Source organism: Eschrichtius robustus, chromosome 8 (assembly GCF_028021215.1).
Source record: "Eschrichtius robustus isolate mEscRob2 chromosome 8, mEscRob2.pri, whole genome shotgun sequence".
NCBI lineage: Eukaryota > Metazoa > Chordata > Mammalia > Artiodactyla > Eschrichtiidae > Eschrichtius > Eschrichtius robustus.
Window position 1 is genome coordinate 69,319,342 of NC_090831.1, and position 15,547 is coordinate 69,334,888.

Consider the following 15,547-nt stretch of genomic DNA (forward strand, 5'->3'; position numbering starts at 1 on the left):
AAGCCCACGCACTGCAACGAAGGGTAGCCCCCAGTCCCTGCAACTAGAGAAAGCCCACACACAGCAACAAAGACCCAACACAGCCAATAAATAAATAAATAAATAAAAGAAAAAGAAAATTTAAAAGAGGAAAGGAAGACCTACAAAAACAAATCCAAAACAATTAACAAAATGGCAGTAAGAACATGCATATCGATAATTTCCTTAAATGTAAATGGATTAAATGCTCCAACCAAAAGACACAGACTGGCTGAATGGATATGAAAACAAGACTCCTATATATGCTGTCTACAAGAGACCCACTTCAGATCCAGGGACACATACAGACTGAAAGTGAGGGGATGGAAAAAGATATTCCATGCAAATGGAAATTAAATAATAACCTCGGAATTCTACATCTATCAATCATTATCATAATATACTTATAAAGCTAAAGCCATGAAGCTAATGCTTGAACAAGAATAGCATTAAAACGAGTTTATACATAAAAAAATTTTGGGCAAAATTTCATCAAGCTTGTCCATTTTAGAGCCATTCTTTCTTGTTCAATCCAAAAAACAAATCTATCCAGCAAATGCTGTTACTTCAATAATGTAAAGTTTCATCCACTTATGATCCTGATCTGTATATTACAGAGAGCATTCATCCCCAGATAAAAGAATATTTCATTAACACCAGGCATTCTCAAAGCCTAAAAGCTTACAAAATAAATTTTAAAAACCAATGATAGTTAAAATAAGGGGCTCTGAATTTGAAATGCTTTGTTAAACTTTATTGTATAGACTAAAATTTTGGTTTCCTGGACTCAGTAATACTAAACTGCCTATTGGGTTTAGTAGCTTCTTGCATCAGCTCCTGCAACTGTCCAATTTGTTCATCACGAAAGTCATTAAGTCTTTCTTCTGGTAGGAAGATTCCAAAACATGCTTTTTCAGTTGAATTGTGTCTGTTTTCATTAGCTTGTTGCCGTAGCACTGCTGCATATGCCTAGTAAAAAGAAAAAAAATTGAAGGTTATAGATATTAAAATGAGATCTGTATTCATTTAATGTTGAAGAACTTACTTAAAGAATTCTATCACTGAGTCCTGTGCATTTGGCAAATAAGACACGAACAATATAGAGCTGTGTCTTTACTATTCAGTGATAATTTCAAATACATATATCTTATTTTTAGCATTTTAAGAGTTTTATTACCAAAGTCCTGAATCTGGAAATCTAGAAGGTTCAAGGCAGGTAGGAGTGGTCCATGAATGGCTTTGAGAGCATGCATGAACCACCCAAAAATCATACACAAAATTGTATGTACACAAACATGCACAGAGTTCTGGGGCCATAACTTTCATCAGATTTTCAAAGGGGGAGCCATGGGTCTTATAGGCTTAAAAGTGGGTCTCAAAATTCTTTAGGTTCATTCCCCTGTCTTCAATTTAAAAACGAATTTAAATCACACTTAGAAAAAATTTTCAAACCTTTAAGCTTTCAATATTTAACAACCATCTTTGCCAGAAAAAAATTCTACATTTTTCACACTGTAATTTTTCTCTCATTCGGTCTTCACTTTCAACTTAATATTCCAACTACCATTATCTAGCACAGATTAATTAAAAGCAGATTCTCACTCTAAAATCAATATTTTAATCAGGCAGGAAGTACCACTGTATTTCAGTTCATGAAGTTAAATTATGTGCACCCTCTGGGTAAGTAAACAAATTAGTTAACTCTGGATAATGCTGCTATTCTATCTGGTTTAAGATAATTAAATTGCTTATAACTAACTGTTAGATACCAGCATCACCAAAGAAACTTTAATTTCAGATATTCCAAACCTTTATTTGAATTGGAAATAATATCTTTGTCACATTTTACAGAAACCCATTTCATATAATACCAAAAAATTGCACACACCCTAGGGCTTTATAAATTCCACTTCTAAGTAATTGTAAAATTTGGATAATACTTTGTAATAGGGTGGGTGGGAAATCTGTTTCTGCATTGTAGGATGTTTAATAGTGTCCCTGGTCTCTACCCACTAGATGCCTGCAGCACCCCTCCTCTTAGTCTTGATAATCAAAAATGTCTCCAAAGACTGCCAAATGTTTCCTTGCAAGCAAAACTGCCCAGGTTGAGAACTACTGTCCTAAAGACACTTTCCAGCATGTGGACAAGAGGCATTCAAAGAATGTTCATTGTGGCATTCCTTTTAAAAGCAAAACATTGTTTATTAATAAACAAAGTGTTTATTTAGACACTTCTTTATAATCCATTAAGTGAATTAAATGTCTGTATTAACATGAATAAATCTCTAAAATAATCAGAATCCAAAAAGCAAGTTAAAAAAATTTATTCATTTGTAGAAATAGAAAAACCAATACTCAAATTCGTATGAAAATGTGAGAGGCCTTGAAGAGCCAAAACAATCTTGAAAAAGAAACAAAGTTGGAGCATACACAGTTCCCAATTTCAAAACTTACTGGCTTTAGGGTAGATATATATAGACCAATGGAATAGACCTGAGCATCCAGAAATAAACCCTTACATATATGGCCAACTGACTTTTGACAATGGCGTCAAGTCCATCAATGGGGGAAAGAATATCTCTTCAACGGGTACTGCTGGGAAAATTGGATTTCCACATGCAAAAGAGTAAAGCTGCATCCCTACCTCCCACCATATACAGAAGTTAACACAAAATGGATGAAAAACAAACACAAGAGCTAAAACCATAAAACTCCTGGAAGAAAACAGGGGTAAATTTTCATGACCTTGGATTTGGCAACGAGTCTAAGATATGACACCAAAAGCATAAGCAACAAAAGAAAAACTAGATAAATTGGATTTCATCAAAATTAAAAACTTCCGTGCATCAGAAGACACTCAGAGTGAAACGGAACTGCAGAATGGGAAAAAATATTTGCAAACTATATGTCTGATAAGCATTTAATAACCAGAATATATCAAGAATTCCTACAACTCAACAATAAAAAGACAACTCAAAAAATGGGCAAAAGACTTGAGTAGACATTTCTCCAAAGATATATAAACCATCAACAAGGACATGAAAAGATACTCAACATAATTAGTCATTAGAGAAATGAAACTCCAAATCACAATGAGATACCACTTAATACCCACTAGGATGACTATAATAATAGATAATAAATAAAAGGAAAATAACGCATATGGGCAAGAATTTGAAGAAACTGGAAACTTGTACATTGCTAGTGGGAATATAAAATGGTATAGCCACTGTGGAAAACAGTTTGGCAGTTCCTCAAGATGTTAAAGAATTACCATATGATCCAGCAATTCCACTTACAGGTATATACCCCAAATAAATGAAAGCAGGAACTCAGACACTTCTACATCCGTGTTCATAACAGCATTCATTATTCACAACAGCAAATATGTGGAAACATAGCCATCAACAGATGGATAAATAAAATGTGGTATGGACATATAATGGAATATTATTCACACTTAAAAAGAATTCTGATACATTCTACAGCACAGATGAAACTTGAAAACATTATGCTAAAACTGAAATAAGCCAGACACAAAAAAAACAAATATTGCAGGATTCCACTCACGTGAAATATGTAGAATAGGCACATTTATAGAGACAAAAGTGTAATAGAGGACACCAGGGGCTGGGGGAGAGGGAGTGGGGATGTACTGCTTTTGGGGCACAGAGTTTGTTTGGGTAAGAAAAAGTTTTGGGTATAGACAGTGGTAACCGATGAACAAGACTGTACATGCAATTAATGCCTCTGAGTAGTACACTTAAAAATGGCTAAAGTGGTAAATTTTATGTTATATGTATTTTTACCACATTAAGAAAAAGCTATGCAAGGAGTTCTACTCCCCTTAATAGTGGAGTGCCTTCTATCAGACCAACCCTCCTGCAGATAACATAAAGTCTACACAAAATATAATCAAACAACAATCCCAAGACACTGGAGAGCAACCAAATCAGAAAGTAGAAAGGAGATGACAGAATGGAGAATGGCAGGGAACACAGGGTTAGATTGCCACTTTTATGGCATTTTTCCTGAAGGAAGATGCCAGTTGGTGCTGCAAGGTTACTGAGGACTCAGAGCACAGTGCGGGAGAACAGCAGCAGTTGGAAAGTAAGAAAGGGAAATCTCAGAAAAAGAACTACAAAAGGGGAACCCCAAATTCTGCAAATAAGTTCTGCCAAAATCTCTGGCTAACCCCTTAACTAAGCATGCTCACGACAGACTACAAGCCCAGCTAAGGCAAAAAGAACTAAATAGACACTTCTTGTCAAGGGGGACACAGAGTTTGGAATCTGAGTTCTGCCAAGTTAACTGCTTGATAAAACAAAAATCAATACACTTTGGAAGAACATAGTGGAATAATGTCTCTACGATGTATCTATCATTCACAGTGTCCAGAAAAAAATCCAAAATTACAGGAAACATGAAGAAACAGAAAATGTGACCCATAATCAAGAGAAAAGGCAATGCCTGAAATGGTTCAGACATTGCCTGCAGCAAAAGATTTTGAAGCAGCTATTATTTATGTTCAAATACATAAAAGAAAATGTCATAATAAATTCATAGATGAGAAATCTCAGCAGAAAATGAGAAACTGTAAGAACCAAATGAAAACTCTAGAACTGTAAAATGCAGTTATCTGAAATTTAAAAATCCTCACTGAATGGGCTTAACAGCATACTAGAGATGAGAAAAGAAAGATTCAATGAACTTGAACGTATGTCAGCAGAAATTATCCAACCTGAAAGTGAAAAACTATTAAAAAAATGAACTTAATCTATATTTCTGTTTTTGTGCCAGTACCATACTGTCTTGCTTTGTAGTATAGTCTGAAGTCAGGGAGCCTGATTCCTCCAGCTCCGTTTTTCTTTCTCAAGATTGCTTTGGCTATTCAGGGTCTTTTGTGTTTACATACAAATTGTGTGATTTTTTTGTTCTAGTTCTGTGAAAAATGCCAGTGGTAGTTTGATAGGGATTGCATTGAATCTGTAGATTGCTTTGGGTAGTAGAGTCATTTTCACAATGTTGATTCTTCCAATCCAGGAACACGGTATATCTCTCCATCTATTTGTATCATCTTTAATTTCTTTCATCAGTGTCTTATAATTTTCTGCATACAGGTCTTTTGTCTCCTTAGGTAGGTTTATTCCTAGATATTTTATTCTTTTTGTTGCAGTGGTAAACGGGAGTGTTTTCTTAATTTCACTTTCAGATTTTTCATCATTAGTGTATAGGAATGCAAGAGATTTCTGTGCATTAATTTTGTATCCTGCTACTTTACCAAATTCATTGATTAGCTCTAGTAGTTTTCTGGTAGCATCTTTAGGATTCTCTATGTAGAGTATCATGTCATCTGCAAACAGTGACAGTTTTACTTCTTCTTTCCTGATTTGGATTCCTTTTATTTCTTTTTCTTCTCTGATTGCTGTGGCTAAAACTTCCAAAACTATGTTGAATAATAGTGGTGAGAGTGGGCAACCTTGTCTTGTTCTTGATCTTAGTGGAAATGGTTTCAGTTTTTCACCATTGAGGACGATGTTGGCTGTGGGTTTGTCATATATGGCCTTTATTATGTTGAGGAAAGTTCCCTCTATGCCTACTTTCTGGAGGGTTTTTATCATAAATGGGTGTTGAATTTTGTCGAAAGCTTTGCATCTATTGAGATGATCATATGGTTTTTCTCCTTCAATTTGTTAAAATGGTGTATCACGTTGATTGATTTGCATATATGGAAGAATCTTTGCATTCCTGGGATAAACCCCACTTGATCACGGTGTATGATCCTTTTAATGTGTTGTTGGATTCTGTTTGCTAGTATTTTGTTGAGGATTTTTGCATCTATGTTCATCAGTGATATAGTAATCAAGACAGTATTGTACTGGCACAAAAACAGAAATATTGATCAAAGGAACAGGATAGAAAGCCCAGAGATAAACCCACACACATATCGTCACCTTATCTTTGATACAGGAGGCAAGCATATACAGTGGAGAAAAGACAGCCTCTTCAATAAGTGGTGCTGGGAAAACTGGACAGCTACATGTAAAAGAAGGAAATTAGAACACTCCCTGAAACCATACACAAAAATAAACTCAAAATGAATTAAAGACCAAAATTTAAGGCCAGACACCATAAAACTCTTAGAGGAAAACATAGGCAGAACACCCTATGACATAAATCACAACAAGATCCTTTTTCACCCATCTCCTAGAGCAATGGAAATAAAAACAAAAATAAACAAATGGGACCTAATGAAACTTAAAAGCTTCTGCACAGCAAAGGAAACCATAAACAAGTTGAAAAGACAACCCTCAGAATGGGAGAAAATATTTGCAAATGAAGCAACTGACAAAGGATTAATCTCCAAAACATACAAGCAACTCATGCAGCTCAATATCAAAAAAACAAACAACTCAATCGAAAAATGGGCAGAAGACCTAAATAGACATTTCTCCAAAGAAGATATACAGATTGTCAACAAACACATGAAAGAATGCTCAACATCATTAATCATTAGAGAAATGCAAATCAAAACTACAATGAGATATCATCTCACACCGGTCAGAATGGCCATCATCAAAAAATCTACAAACAATAAATGCTGGAGAGGGTGTGGAGAAAAGGGAACCCTCTTGCACTGTTGGTGGGAATGTAAATTGATACAGCCACTATGGAGAACAGTATGGAGGTTCCTTAAAAAACTACAAATAGAACTACCATACGACCCAGCAATCCCACTCCTGGGCATATACCCTGAGAAAACCATAATTCAAAAAGAGTCATGTACCAAAATGTTCACTGCAGCTCTATTTACAATAGCCAGGACATGGAAGCAACCTAAGTGTCCATCAACAGATGAATGGATAAAGAAGATGTGGCACATATATACGATGGAATATTACTCAGCCATAAAAAGAAACGAAACTGAGTCATTTGTAGTGAGGTGGATGGACCTAGAGTCTGTCATACAGAGTGAAGTAAGTCAGAAAGAGAAAAAGAAATAACATATGCTAACACATATATATGGAATCTAAAAAAAGAAAAAAAAATTGGTCAGAAGAACCTAGGGGCAAGACAGGAATAAAGATGCAGACCTACTAGAGAATGGACTTGAGGATATGGGGAGGGGGAGGGGGAAGGGTAAGCTGGGAGAAAGTGAGAGAGTGGCATGGACATATATACACTACCAAATGTAAAATAGATAGCTAGTGGAAAGCAGCCGCATAGCACAGGGAGATCAGCTCGGTGCTTTCTGACCACCGAGAGGGGTGGGACAGGGAGGGTGGGAGGGAGGCAGATGCAAGAGGGAAGAGATATGTGGACATATGTAGATGTATAACTGATTCACTTTTTTATAAAGCAGAAACTAACACACCATTGTAAAGCAATTATACTCCAATAAAGATGTTTAAAAAAAAATGAACTTAAGATCAATTATCTGTGGGACAATGTCAAAACTGTGTTTAAATGGAATCCCAGAATAAAATGAGGCAAAAATTGTTTTTGAAAAATAAATGTACAGGTTCAAAAAGCTTAGCGAGCCCCAAGCAAGATAAAAACATAATGAAGCCACACCTGGGCATACAGTAGTCAGATTGTTGAAAAGGACCCATAAGGTAAAAATCTTAAAAGAAACTTATATAGTATGACCATACGTATAGAAAATATATATTCTTTAGAGTTATATACATATGTCCAAACTGAATGAAAACAAGCATGGAAACAACAGACACCAATGTCAGGATACTGATATCCCCCTTCCTTGTTTTTTGAGGCAAAGACTGGGGTAAAGTTTTAGCTGTACTTTTAGTATTCTATTTGCTTTTTAAAAGACTGACTTAAGCAAATACTGTAAAATGTCAGTATTTGTTAAATCTGGGTGGTGGACACATGAATGTATTTTATACAATTTTCTTCTTCCTATATTTTGGAAATTTTCATAATTTTACACTTATAAATTTAAGTATACAAAATTCTAGAACATTTCACTGGGGTATAATTTATAATAATTAAGGTAACAATCTAATGCTTATCTTAAATTCTTATGTTTCTTGAGAAAACTAGAAATGCATTTCACACAGAAGTGTGAGGAGGAGGTCCCAATTCAAGATGACAACAAAGAAGGCTCCTGAACTCTTCTCTTCCCACAAACACCAAATCTACAGCTATACATAGAACAATTTCCTCTGAAAAAAATCCAGAAACTAGCTGCACGACTCTTACATATTGGGTAAATAAGAAAAAATCCACACTGAAAAAGGTAACAGAGGCTGAGACACAATCTCCCTATAAACCCCAACCCAGCACTGAGGATCTGCAAATAGGTGGGCACCATCCTGGCATGCTCCCATTGCCCTGCCACAGGTTGTCAGTATCTCTATGAAAGAAGCTTGTAAGGCTGGTCTAATAGTGATGAACTCTTTCAGCTTTTGCTTCTCTGTCAATAGTAAGTCCATATCTATCAATAATTATTTTAAATGTCATGAACTAAATTATTCAATCAAAAAACACAGAGTAGCTGAATGGATTAAAAAAACAGACATAACTATATGCTGCCTATAGGAGACTCAATTCAGCTTTAAGGACACAAACAGACACATGGAAAAAGATATTCCATGCAAGTGGAAACCAAAGGAAAGCTGGGGTAGCTATACTTAACATCAGATAAAACAGACTAAGGATAAAACAGACTAAGACAAAGACTAAAAGAGAGACAAGGAAGGTCACTGTAAAATGAAAAGGGGGTCCATCCAAAAAAGAATGACATTTTTAATATGTATGCAGCAAATATTAACAGATCTAACGAGAGAGACAGGAAATACAATAATAGTAGGGGGCTTTAGTACAATACTTTCATCAATGTACAAATAATCCAGACAGAAAATCAGTAAGAAAACATTCAAGTCCATCTGGTGTAACAAGCACTTTAACAAACACTTACAGAACATTTCATTCAAAAGCAGCATAGTACACATTCTTCTTAAGCACACATGACACATTTTGCAGGATAGATCTTATGTTAGGACACAGATTAAGAAGACTGTAATCATATCAAGCATCTCTTCCAACCACAATGGTATTATTACGCTAGAAATCAATTCCAGAAAGAAAACTGGAAAATTCATAAATATGTGGTGATTAAATACCATGAAATTGAACAACCAATGGGTCAAAGAAGAAATCAGAAAATATCTTGAGACAAACAAAAATGGAAATACAACACACCAAAATGTATAGGATGCAGCAAATGTATAGGATGCAGCAAAAGCAGTTCTAAGAGGGAAGTTCATAGTGATAAATGACTACATTAAGAAAAAAGAAACACCTCAATAAAAAACCTAACTATATACCTGAAGAAACGAGAAAAAGAAAAACCTAAGCCTAAAGTTAGTAGAAGGAAGAAAATAACAAAGATCAGAGCAGAAATAAATAAAATAAAGATAAGAAAGGACAAAAGTTCAATGAAACTAAGCTGATTTTTTGAAAAGATAAACCAAGTACACATACCTTTAGCTAGATTCACTAAGGAAAGAAGAAGACTCAAATGATATTAGACATGAAAGAGGAGACAATACAACTGTTCCCATAGAAATGCAAAGGATCATCAGAGACTACAATGTACAATTATCCATTAACAATTTAGACAACCTACAAGGAATGGATAAATTCCTAGAAACATAAAACCTACTAAATAAGACTGAATCATGAACAAATAGAAAATCTGAACAGACCAATTAGAAATAAGGTGATTGAATCAGTAATCACAAACCTCCCAAAAAACGTAAGTCCAAATGGATTTACTGGTAAATTCAACCAAACATTTAAAGAATTAATACCAATCCTTTTCAAACCCTTCCAAAAGACAGAAGAGAACACTTCCAAACTCATTTTACGAGACCAGCACTATTACTCTGATACTGAAACTAGACAAAACAAACAAGAAAAGAAAATTACAGGCCAATATTCCTCATAAACATAAATGCAAAAATTCTCAACAAAATATTAGCAAGCCCAATATAACAATACACTAAAAGGATCATACACCATGATCAAATGTGATTTATCCCTGGGATGAGATGGTTCAACATTAGCAAAACAATCAATGTGATACACCACATTAACAAAACTAAGGATAAAAATCATATGATCATCTGAGTAGATGCCGAAAAAGCATTTGACAAAATTCAAATTCAATTATGACGAAAACTCTCAACAACTGGGTACAGAGGGAACATGCCTCAACATAATAAAGGCCATATATGACAAGCCCACAGTTAATATCATACTCAGTGATGAAAAACTGAAAGCTTGTCCTCTAAGATCAGCAGTAATAGAAGGATGTCCACTCTTGCCACTTTTATTCAACATACTACTAGAAGTCCGAGCCAGAGCAATCAGAACAAAAAGAAAAAAAAAAGAAAAGGCATCCAAATAAAAAACAGTAGTAAAGCTGTCATTATTTGCAAATGACATACATAGAAAACCTTAAAGACTCCAAGAAAAAACCTTATACATGAATTTGGTAAAGTTGCAGGATACAAAATCCATATACAAAAATTAGCTGTATTTTTATACACTAGTAACAAACTATTAGAAAAATTAAGACAATCCCATTTACAACTGGATCAAAAAGAATAAAATACTTAGGAATAAATTTAACCAAGGAGCTGAAAGACCGGTATACTGAAAACTGTAAGACATGGATGAAAGAAATGGAAGAAGGCACAAATGAAGAGATACTCCATGCTCACGGACTAGAATATTGTTAAAATCCATACTACCCAGAGCAATCTATGTATCCAATGCAACCCCTATCAAGATTCCAATGGCATTTTTTTTCACAGAAATACAGTAAACAATACTAATATTTGTATGGAACCACAAAATACCCCAAATAGCCAAAGCAATCTTGAGAAAGAAGAACAAAGCAAGAGGCATTACACTTCCTGCTTTCAAACTATATTACATAGCTTTAGTAATCAAAACAGTATGGTATTGCAATAAAAAAACAGAAACAGATCAATGGAACAGAAATAGCCCAGGAGTAAATCCGTGCATATGTGGTCAACTAATTTATGACAAAAGAGCCACAACTATACAATGGAGAAAGGACAGTCTCTTCCTGGATAAAGAAAATGTGGTATATGTGATTTTATATATATAATACCATATATAATACGATATATATACACGCACACACACAAAGGAATATCATTAAGCTATTTGCAACAACATGGGGGCATTGTGCTAAGTGAAATAAGTCAGATAGAAAAACACAAATATAGTATAATCTCACTTATATGAGGAATCTTAAAAAAAAAACCTCACAGATTCAGAGAACAAATTGGTAGTTACTAGAGGGAGGGAGCTGGGCAGAGAAAGGAGGAAATGGGTGACGGTAGTCAAAAGGTACAGACTTCCAGTTATAAGATAAATAAGTCCTTGACATGTAATGTATACATGGTAACCATAGTTAACAATACTATATTGTATATTTGAAAGTTGTTAAAAGAGTAAATCATAAAAATTTTCGTCACTAGAAAAAACGTAAATGTGTGGTGATGGATGTTAACCAACTTATTCTGGTAGTCATTTCACAATATATACATACATTAAATCATTATGTTGTAGACCTAAAACTAATACAATGTTATACAATCATCCCTTGGTATCCACAGGGTATTGGTTGCAGGACCCGCTGTGGATACCAAAATCCAAGGATGCTCAAGTCCCTTATATAAAATGGTGTAGTACAGTCGGCCCTCTGTATTAGTAATTGCAGAACTCACAGATACAGAGGGCCAACTACATGTCAATTATATCTCGATTTTTAAAAATCTGATAATTCAAGCCCATATTGGTTTGATAAAATGCCAAAAAAAAAAAAAAAAAAGATCTAAGAGGAATGATCAGTGAACACTTTGAGTGTAAAGATTGTCACAGCAGGGAAAAAGAATACCCTTCCCCCCTGCTGTCACCCTCTATTGCCTACCAGTCTGCCCCATGCACTTTCAACATTCCTCTATTGACAGGATACAAGAAAAATGTAAAACAAACAAACAAAAACCCCAACAACTTTAAGACAATTTGTATGTGTCCAGATACAGGGAGAAGCAGCAATAAAATATTAATTTTCTGACTAGATCCCCTGCCAAGAAAACCTACCTAGAGGGAGAAAGACAGAATAGAAAAACATCTCATATGAGCTACAGCACCCTTTGGTTTCAAGCTTGTCATGCTAGCCTCTAAGAATAAAGCTATCCCAGAATTTTCCTAAAGTTAGAAGACTCCTATGATTTGATCTCTTGAACCAAAAAGAATGCACAGTGCTTCCTCAGGTAGCAGAAAGCCATCAAAGGAAGACTCTTTGAGTATGGTGAGAGAAGATGTAGTGGGTTGAATGGTGTCCTCCAAAGATAACAAGTCCTGATTCCTGAAACCTGTGTTACCTTATATGGTAAAGGGTTTGCAGATGTACTTAAATTACGAATCTTTGAGCTGAGGAGATTATCCTGGTGGGCTCTACATACCATCACAAATGTTCATAAAGGAGAGAGACTGAGAGAAATTAGACACACCAGAGGAGAAGGTATTGTGAAGATGGAGACAGTTTGGAATAACATGGCAACACGTCAAGGAATGCCTTCGCCCACCAGAAGCTAGGAGAAGCAAAGCATGGTTTCTCCCTGAGAACCTCCAACATCTTGATTAGGACATAGAGCCTCCAGAACAGTATGAGAATAAAATTCTGTTGTTTTAAGTCACCAAGTTGTGCTAATTTGTTACAGCAGCTCCAGGAAATGAATACAGCAGTAAACTACAGAAATATGATGTTAGGAAAGGCTTGTAACAGGAAAAACTACCCTTCATGCTATGGTAACAAATTGAAGTGTGGCTTGCTAATTCTCTTTCTCACTAGAGTTTTTAAGAAGGCAGAGAACCTAGAGTACCAGAGTACCTAGTCTTATCTGTGACAATAATTAGAAATATTTTAAGAGACTAGTTATGCCTTCACTGTACTTTCTTATTCTTTATGTATTAAACTTGTCTATAGTCTGAATCCAATTGATTACCATTAAATTACTGGTAACAAAGTAAATAGAATCTTTTATAACATGACTTTAACTTAAAAGATAAAAATAAACTGTCCATCTAATAAAATTACCTCTAAAGCAAAGTATTAGCAAAATGCAGGCAAAGACTTTTTTAAGAATAAAAATGAACTGTATTAGATCTTTTTTAAACCAGCTTTGGGACTTAAAAAACTAAAGGAATAACTCAACAAGAGAAACAACCAGATATTATGGGCCTCCTGATGGAAGTACTTAACACAGAAAATCTATCTGCACTGACTATCCTCTACATTTAACCCAATTTACAGAATATGTTAAATATCACTATGGAAATTCAATCAGCAGAATCCAGACTTTGAAAAGCTACAAAAACAAACAACCCCAGTCTTAGAGCTAATAAAGAAAAAATAACTTTACAGTGGAGAAACCTAGAAGATACCACATTAACCAAATGATCAAGATTAACATTACCAGTAATAAGTGATACTGAAAACATCATGGTGGATTAAGATGCTCCCTTTGTCTCTCCCCTTCAATCTGCAACCACTAAAACATCTGCCCTCAACAAAGGTACCTCTGCCCAACACATCAGGATGCCAGAGATCCACACATCTGTACATCTAAAGGTGGGTAGACTGGAACACATAGAGAAGACAGAACCAGAAAAAGAGCAAAGGCAGTGCCTGCAATCCCAGCTACCTGGTTGTGGCAGCAGAGCCCACAGCCCCAGGGAGCCCAGTAACAGCAGAGGAGGTAGCACACATGACTCCAGACACCTGGCCACGTTGGCACTCCTGGCCATGGTAATTGGGCAGCAGCAGCAGAGGGGCCTATGACCACATTCCTCCAGCCACAGAGGCACTCACCACTCTGACCCCTTGCTCAGAGCAGTGGTGCCTGCAAACACGATAACCCCAGACACAGCAGAGGCAACCTTGCCCCAGCTCCTCCCCATTCCCCTCCCCCCAGCAGCAGAGCCTGTGGCTTGGGAGATCCTGGACACAGCAAAGCGCTTACCATCCCAGTGCCCCTGGTGGCAATGCCAGCAATACCGCAGCAGCAAGGCACCAACAACCCTCGAGGCACAAGCAGCAACAAGGTCAACTGGCAACACCTATGACAGGTGGTAGAGGGTGCAAAGTGCCAACTCTCAAATATAACCAGAGACAGCTAAGGTAAGAAAAACAAAAAACTTGTGCCATAGTGTCACCCACTGGAAAACAAAAGAAAGGACTCTAATTTCTAACCTGTTGAATCATTAGAATGAGAAAACCAAAACTAAAACCAATCACTTTAAAGAAGAAAGATGTTTGCTATTTAAAATGCACCAGCAGAGGAACAAGTCATCAAGTACCATGAAGAACCATAGTAACACTATATCAGCAGTCCCCAACCTTTTTGGCATCAGGGACCAGTTTTGTGGAAGACAATTATTCCATGGACCGGGGCTGGGTGGGAATGGGAACGGTTTCAGGATGATTCAAGCACATTACATTTATTGTGTACTTTATTTCTACTATTATTACATTGTAATATATAAAGAAATAATTTTACAACTCACCATAATGCAGAATCAGTGGGTGCCCTGAGCTTGTTTTCCTGCAACTAGAGGTCTTGCCTGGGGGTGATGGGAGACAGTGACACCTGAAGTGTGTTGCTTATTTCCAGTCTACTCCATAAGATGCAGCTTAATTGTCACTTGCCACTCACTGATAGGGTTTTGATATGAGTCTGCAAGCAATTGATTTATTATGGTCCCTGTGCAGTCAAACCTCTCTGCTAATGATAATCTGTGTTTGCAGCCACTCCCCAGCACTAGCATCACCACCTCTGCTCAGATCATCAGGCATTAGATTCTCATAAGGAGCACACAACCTAGATCCCTCACATGCACAGTTCACAGTAGGGTTCACGCTCCTATGAGAATCTAATGCTGCTGCTGATCTGACAGGAGGAGGAGGCTCAGGCAGTAAGGCGAGCAATGGGGAGCAGCTGTAAATACAGATGAAGCTTCGCTCCCTTGCCCAGCACTCACTTCCTGCTGTGCAGCCCAGTTCCTAACAGGCCGTGGACTGGTACCAGTCTGTGGCCTGGGGGTTGGGGACCCCTGCACTATACCACAAAAAGAGAATGACAATTCTCCAGAAACCAAACTTAAAGGCATGTAATATTGTGATCTAACTGATAGAAAAGTCAAAATAGCTGTCACGAAGAAACTAACAAGCTTCATGAAAACTCTGAAATGAGCTCAGGAATAAAATTAATGACAAGAAGGAATACTTCACCAAAAAGATTGAAAGGTAAAAGAACCAAACAAATTCTGGAGATGAACTCAATAATCAAAATGAAGACTGCATTAGAAAGCACTAAAAACAGAGCAGACCCCATGGAACAAGGAATTAGTAAGCCTGCAGATAGAAATCTATAAATAATATAGGTAGAAGAAGAAAAAGAAT

The 15,547-nt window shown here is 36.3% G+C and overlaps 1 protein-coding gene across 1 annotated transcript in view; it reads right to left on the minus strand.

Annotated features, from left to right (window-relative positions):
- Positions 1-750: 750 nt before the first annotated feature.
- The window catches only part of SDHAF3 (succinate dehydrogenase complex assembly factor 3), a 43,533-nt gene continuing 28,736 nt past the window's right edge, over positions 751-15,547 (minus strand). The window contains exon 2 of the mRNA XM_068550030.1: positions 751-987. Coding sequence (XP_068406131.1) covers positions 784-987 — 204 coding nt within the window. The 3' untranslated portion in view covers positions 751-783. The remainder of the gene's footprint in view (positions 988-15,547) is intronic.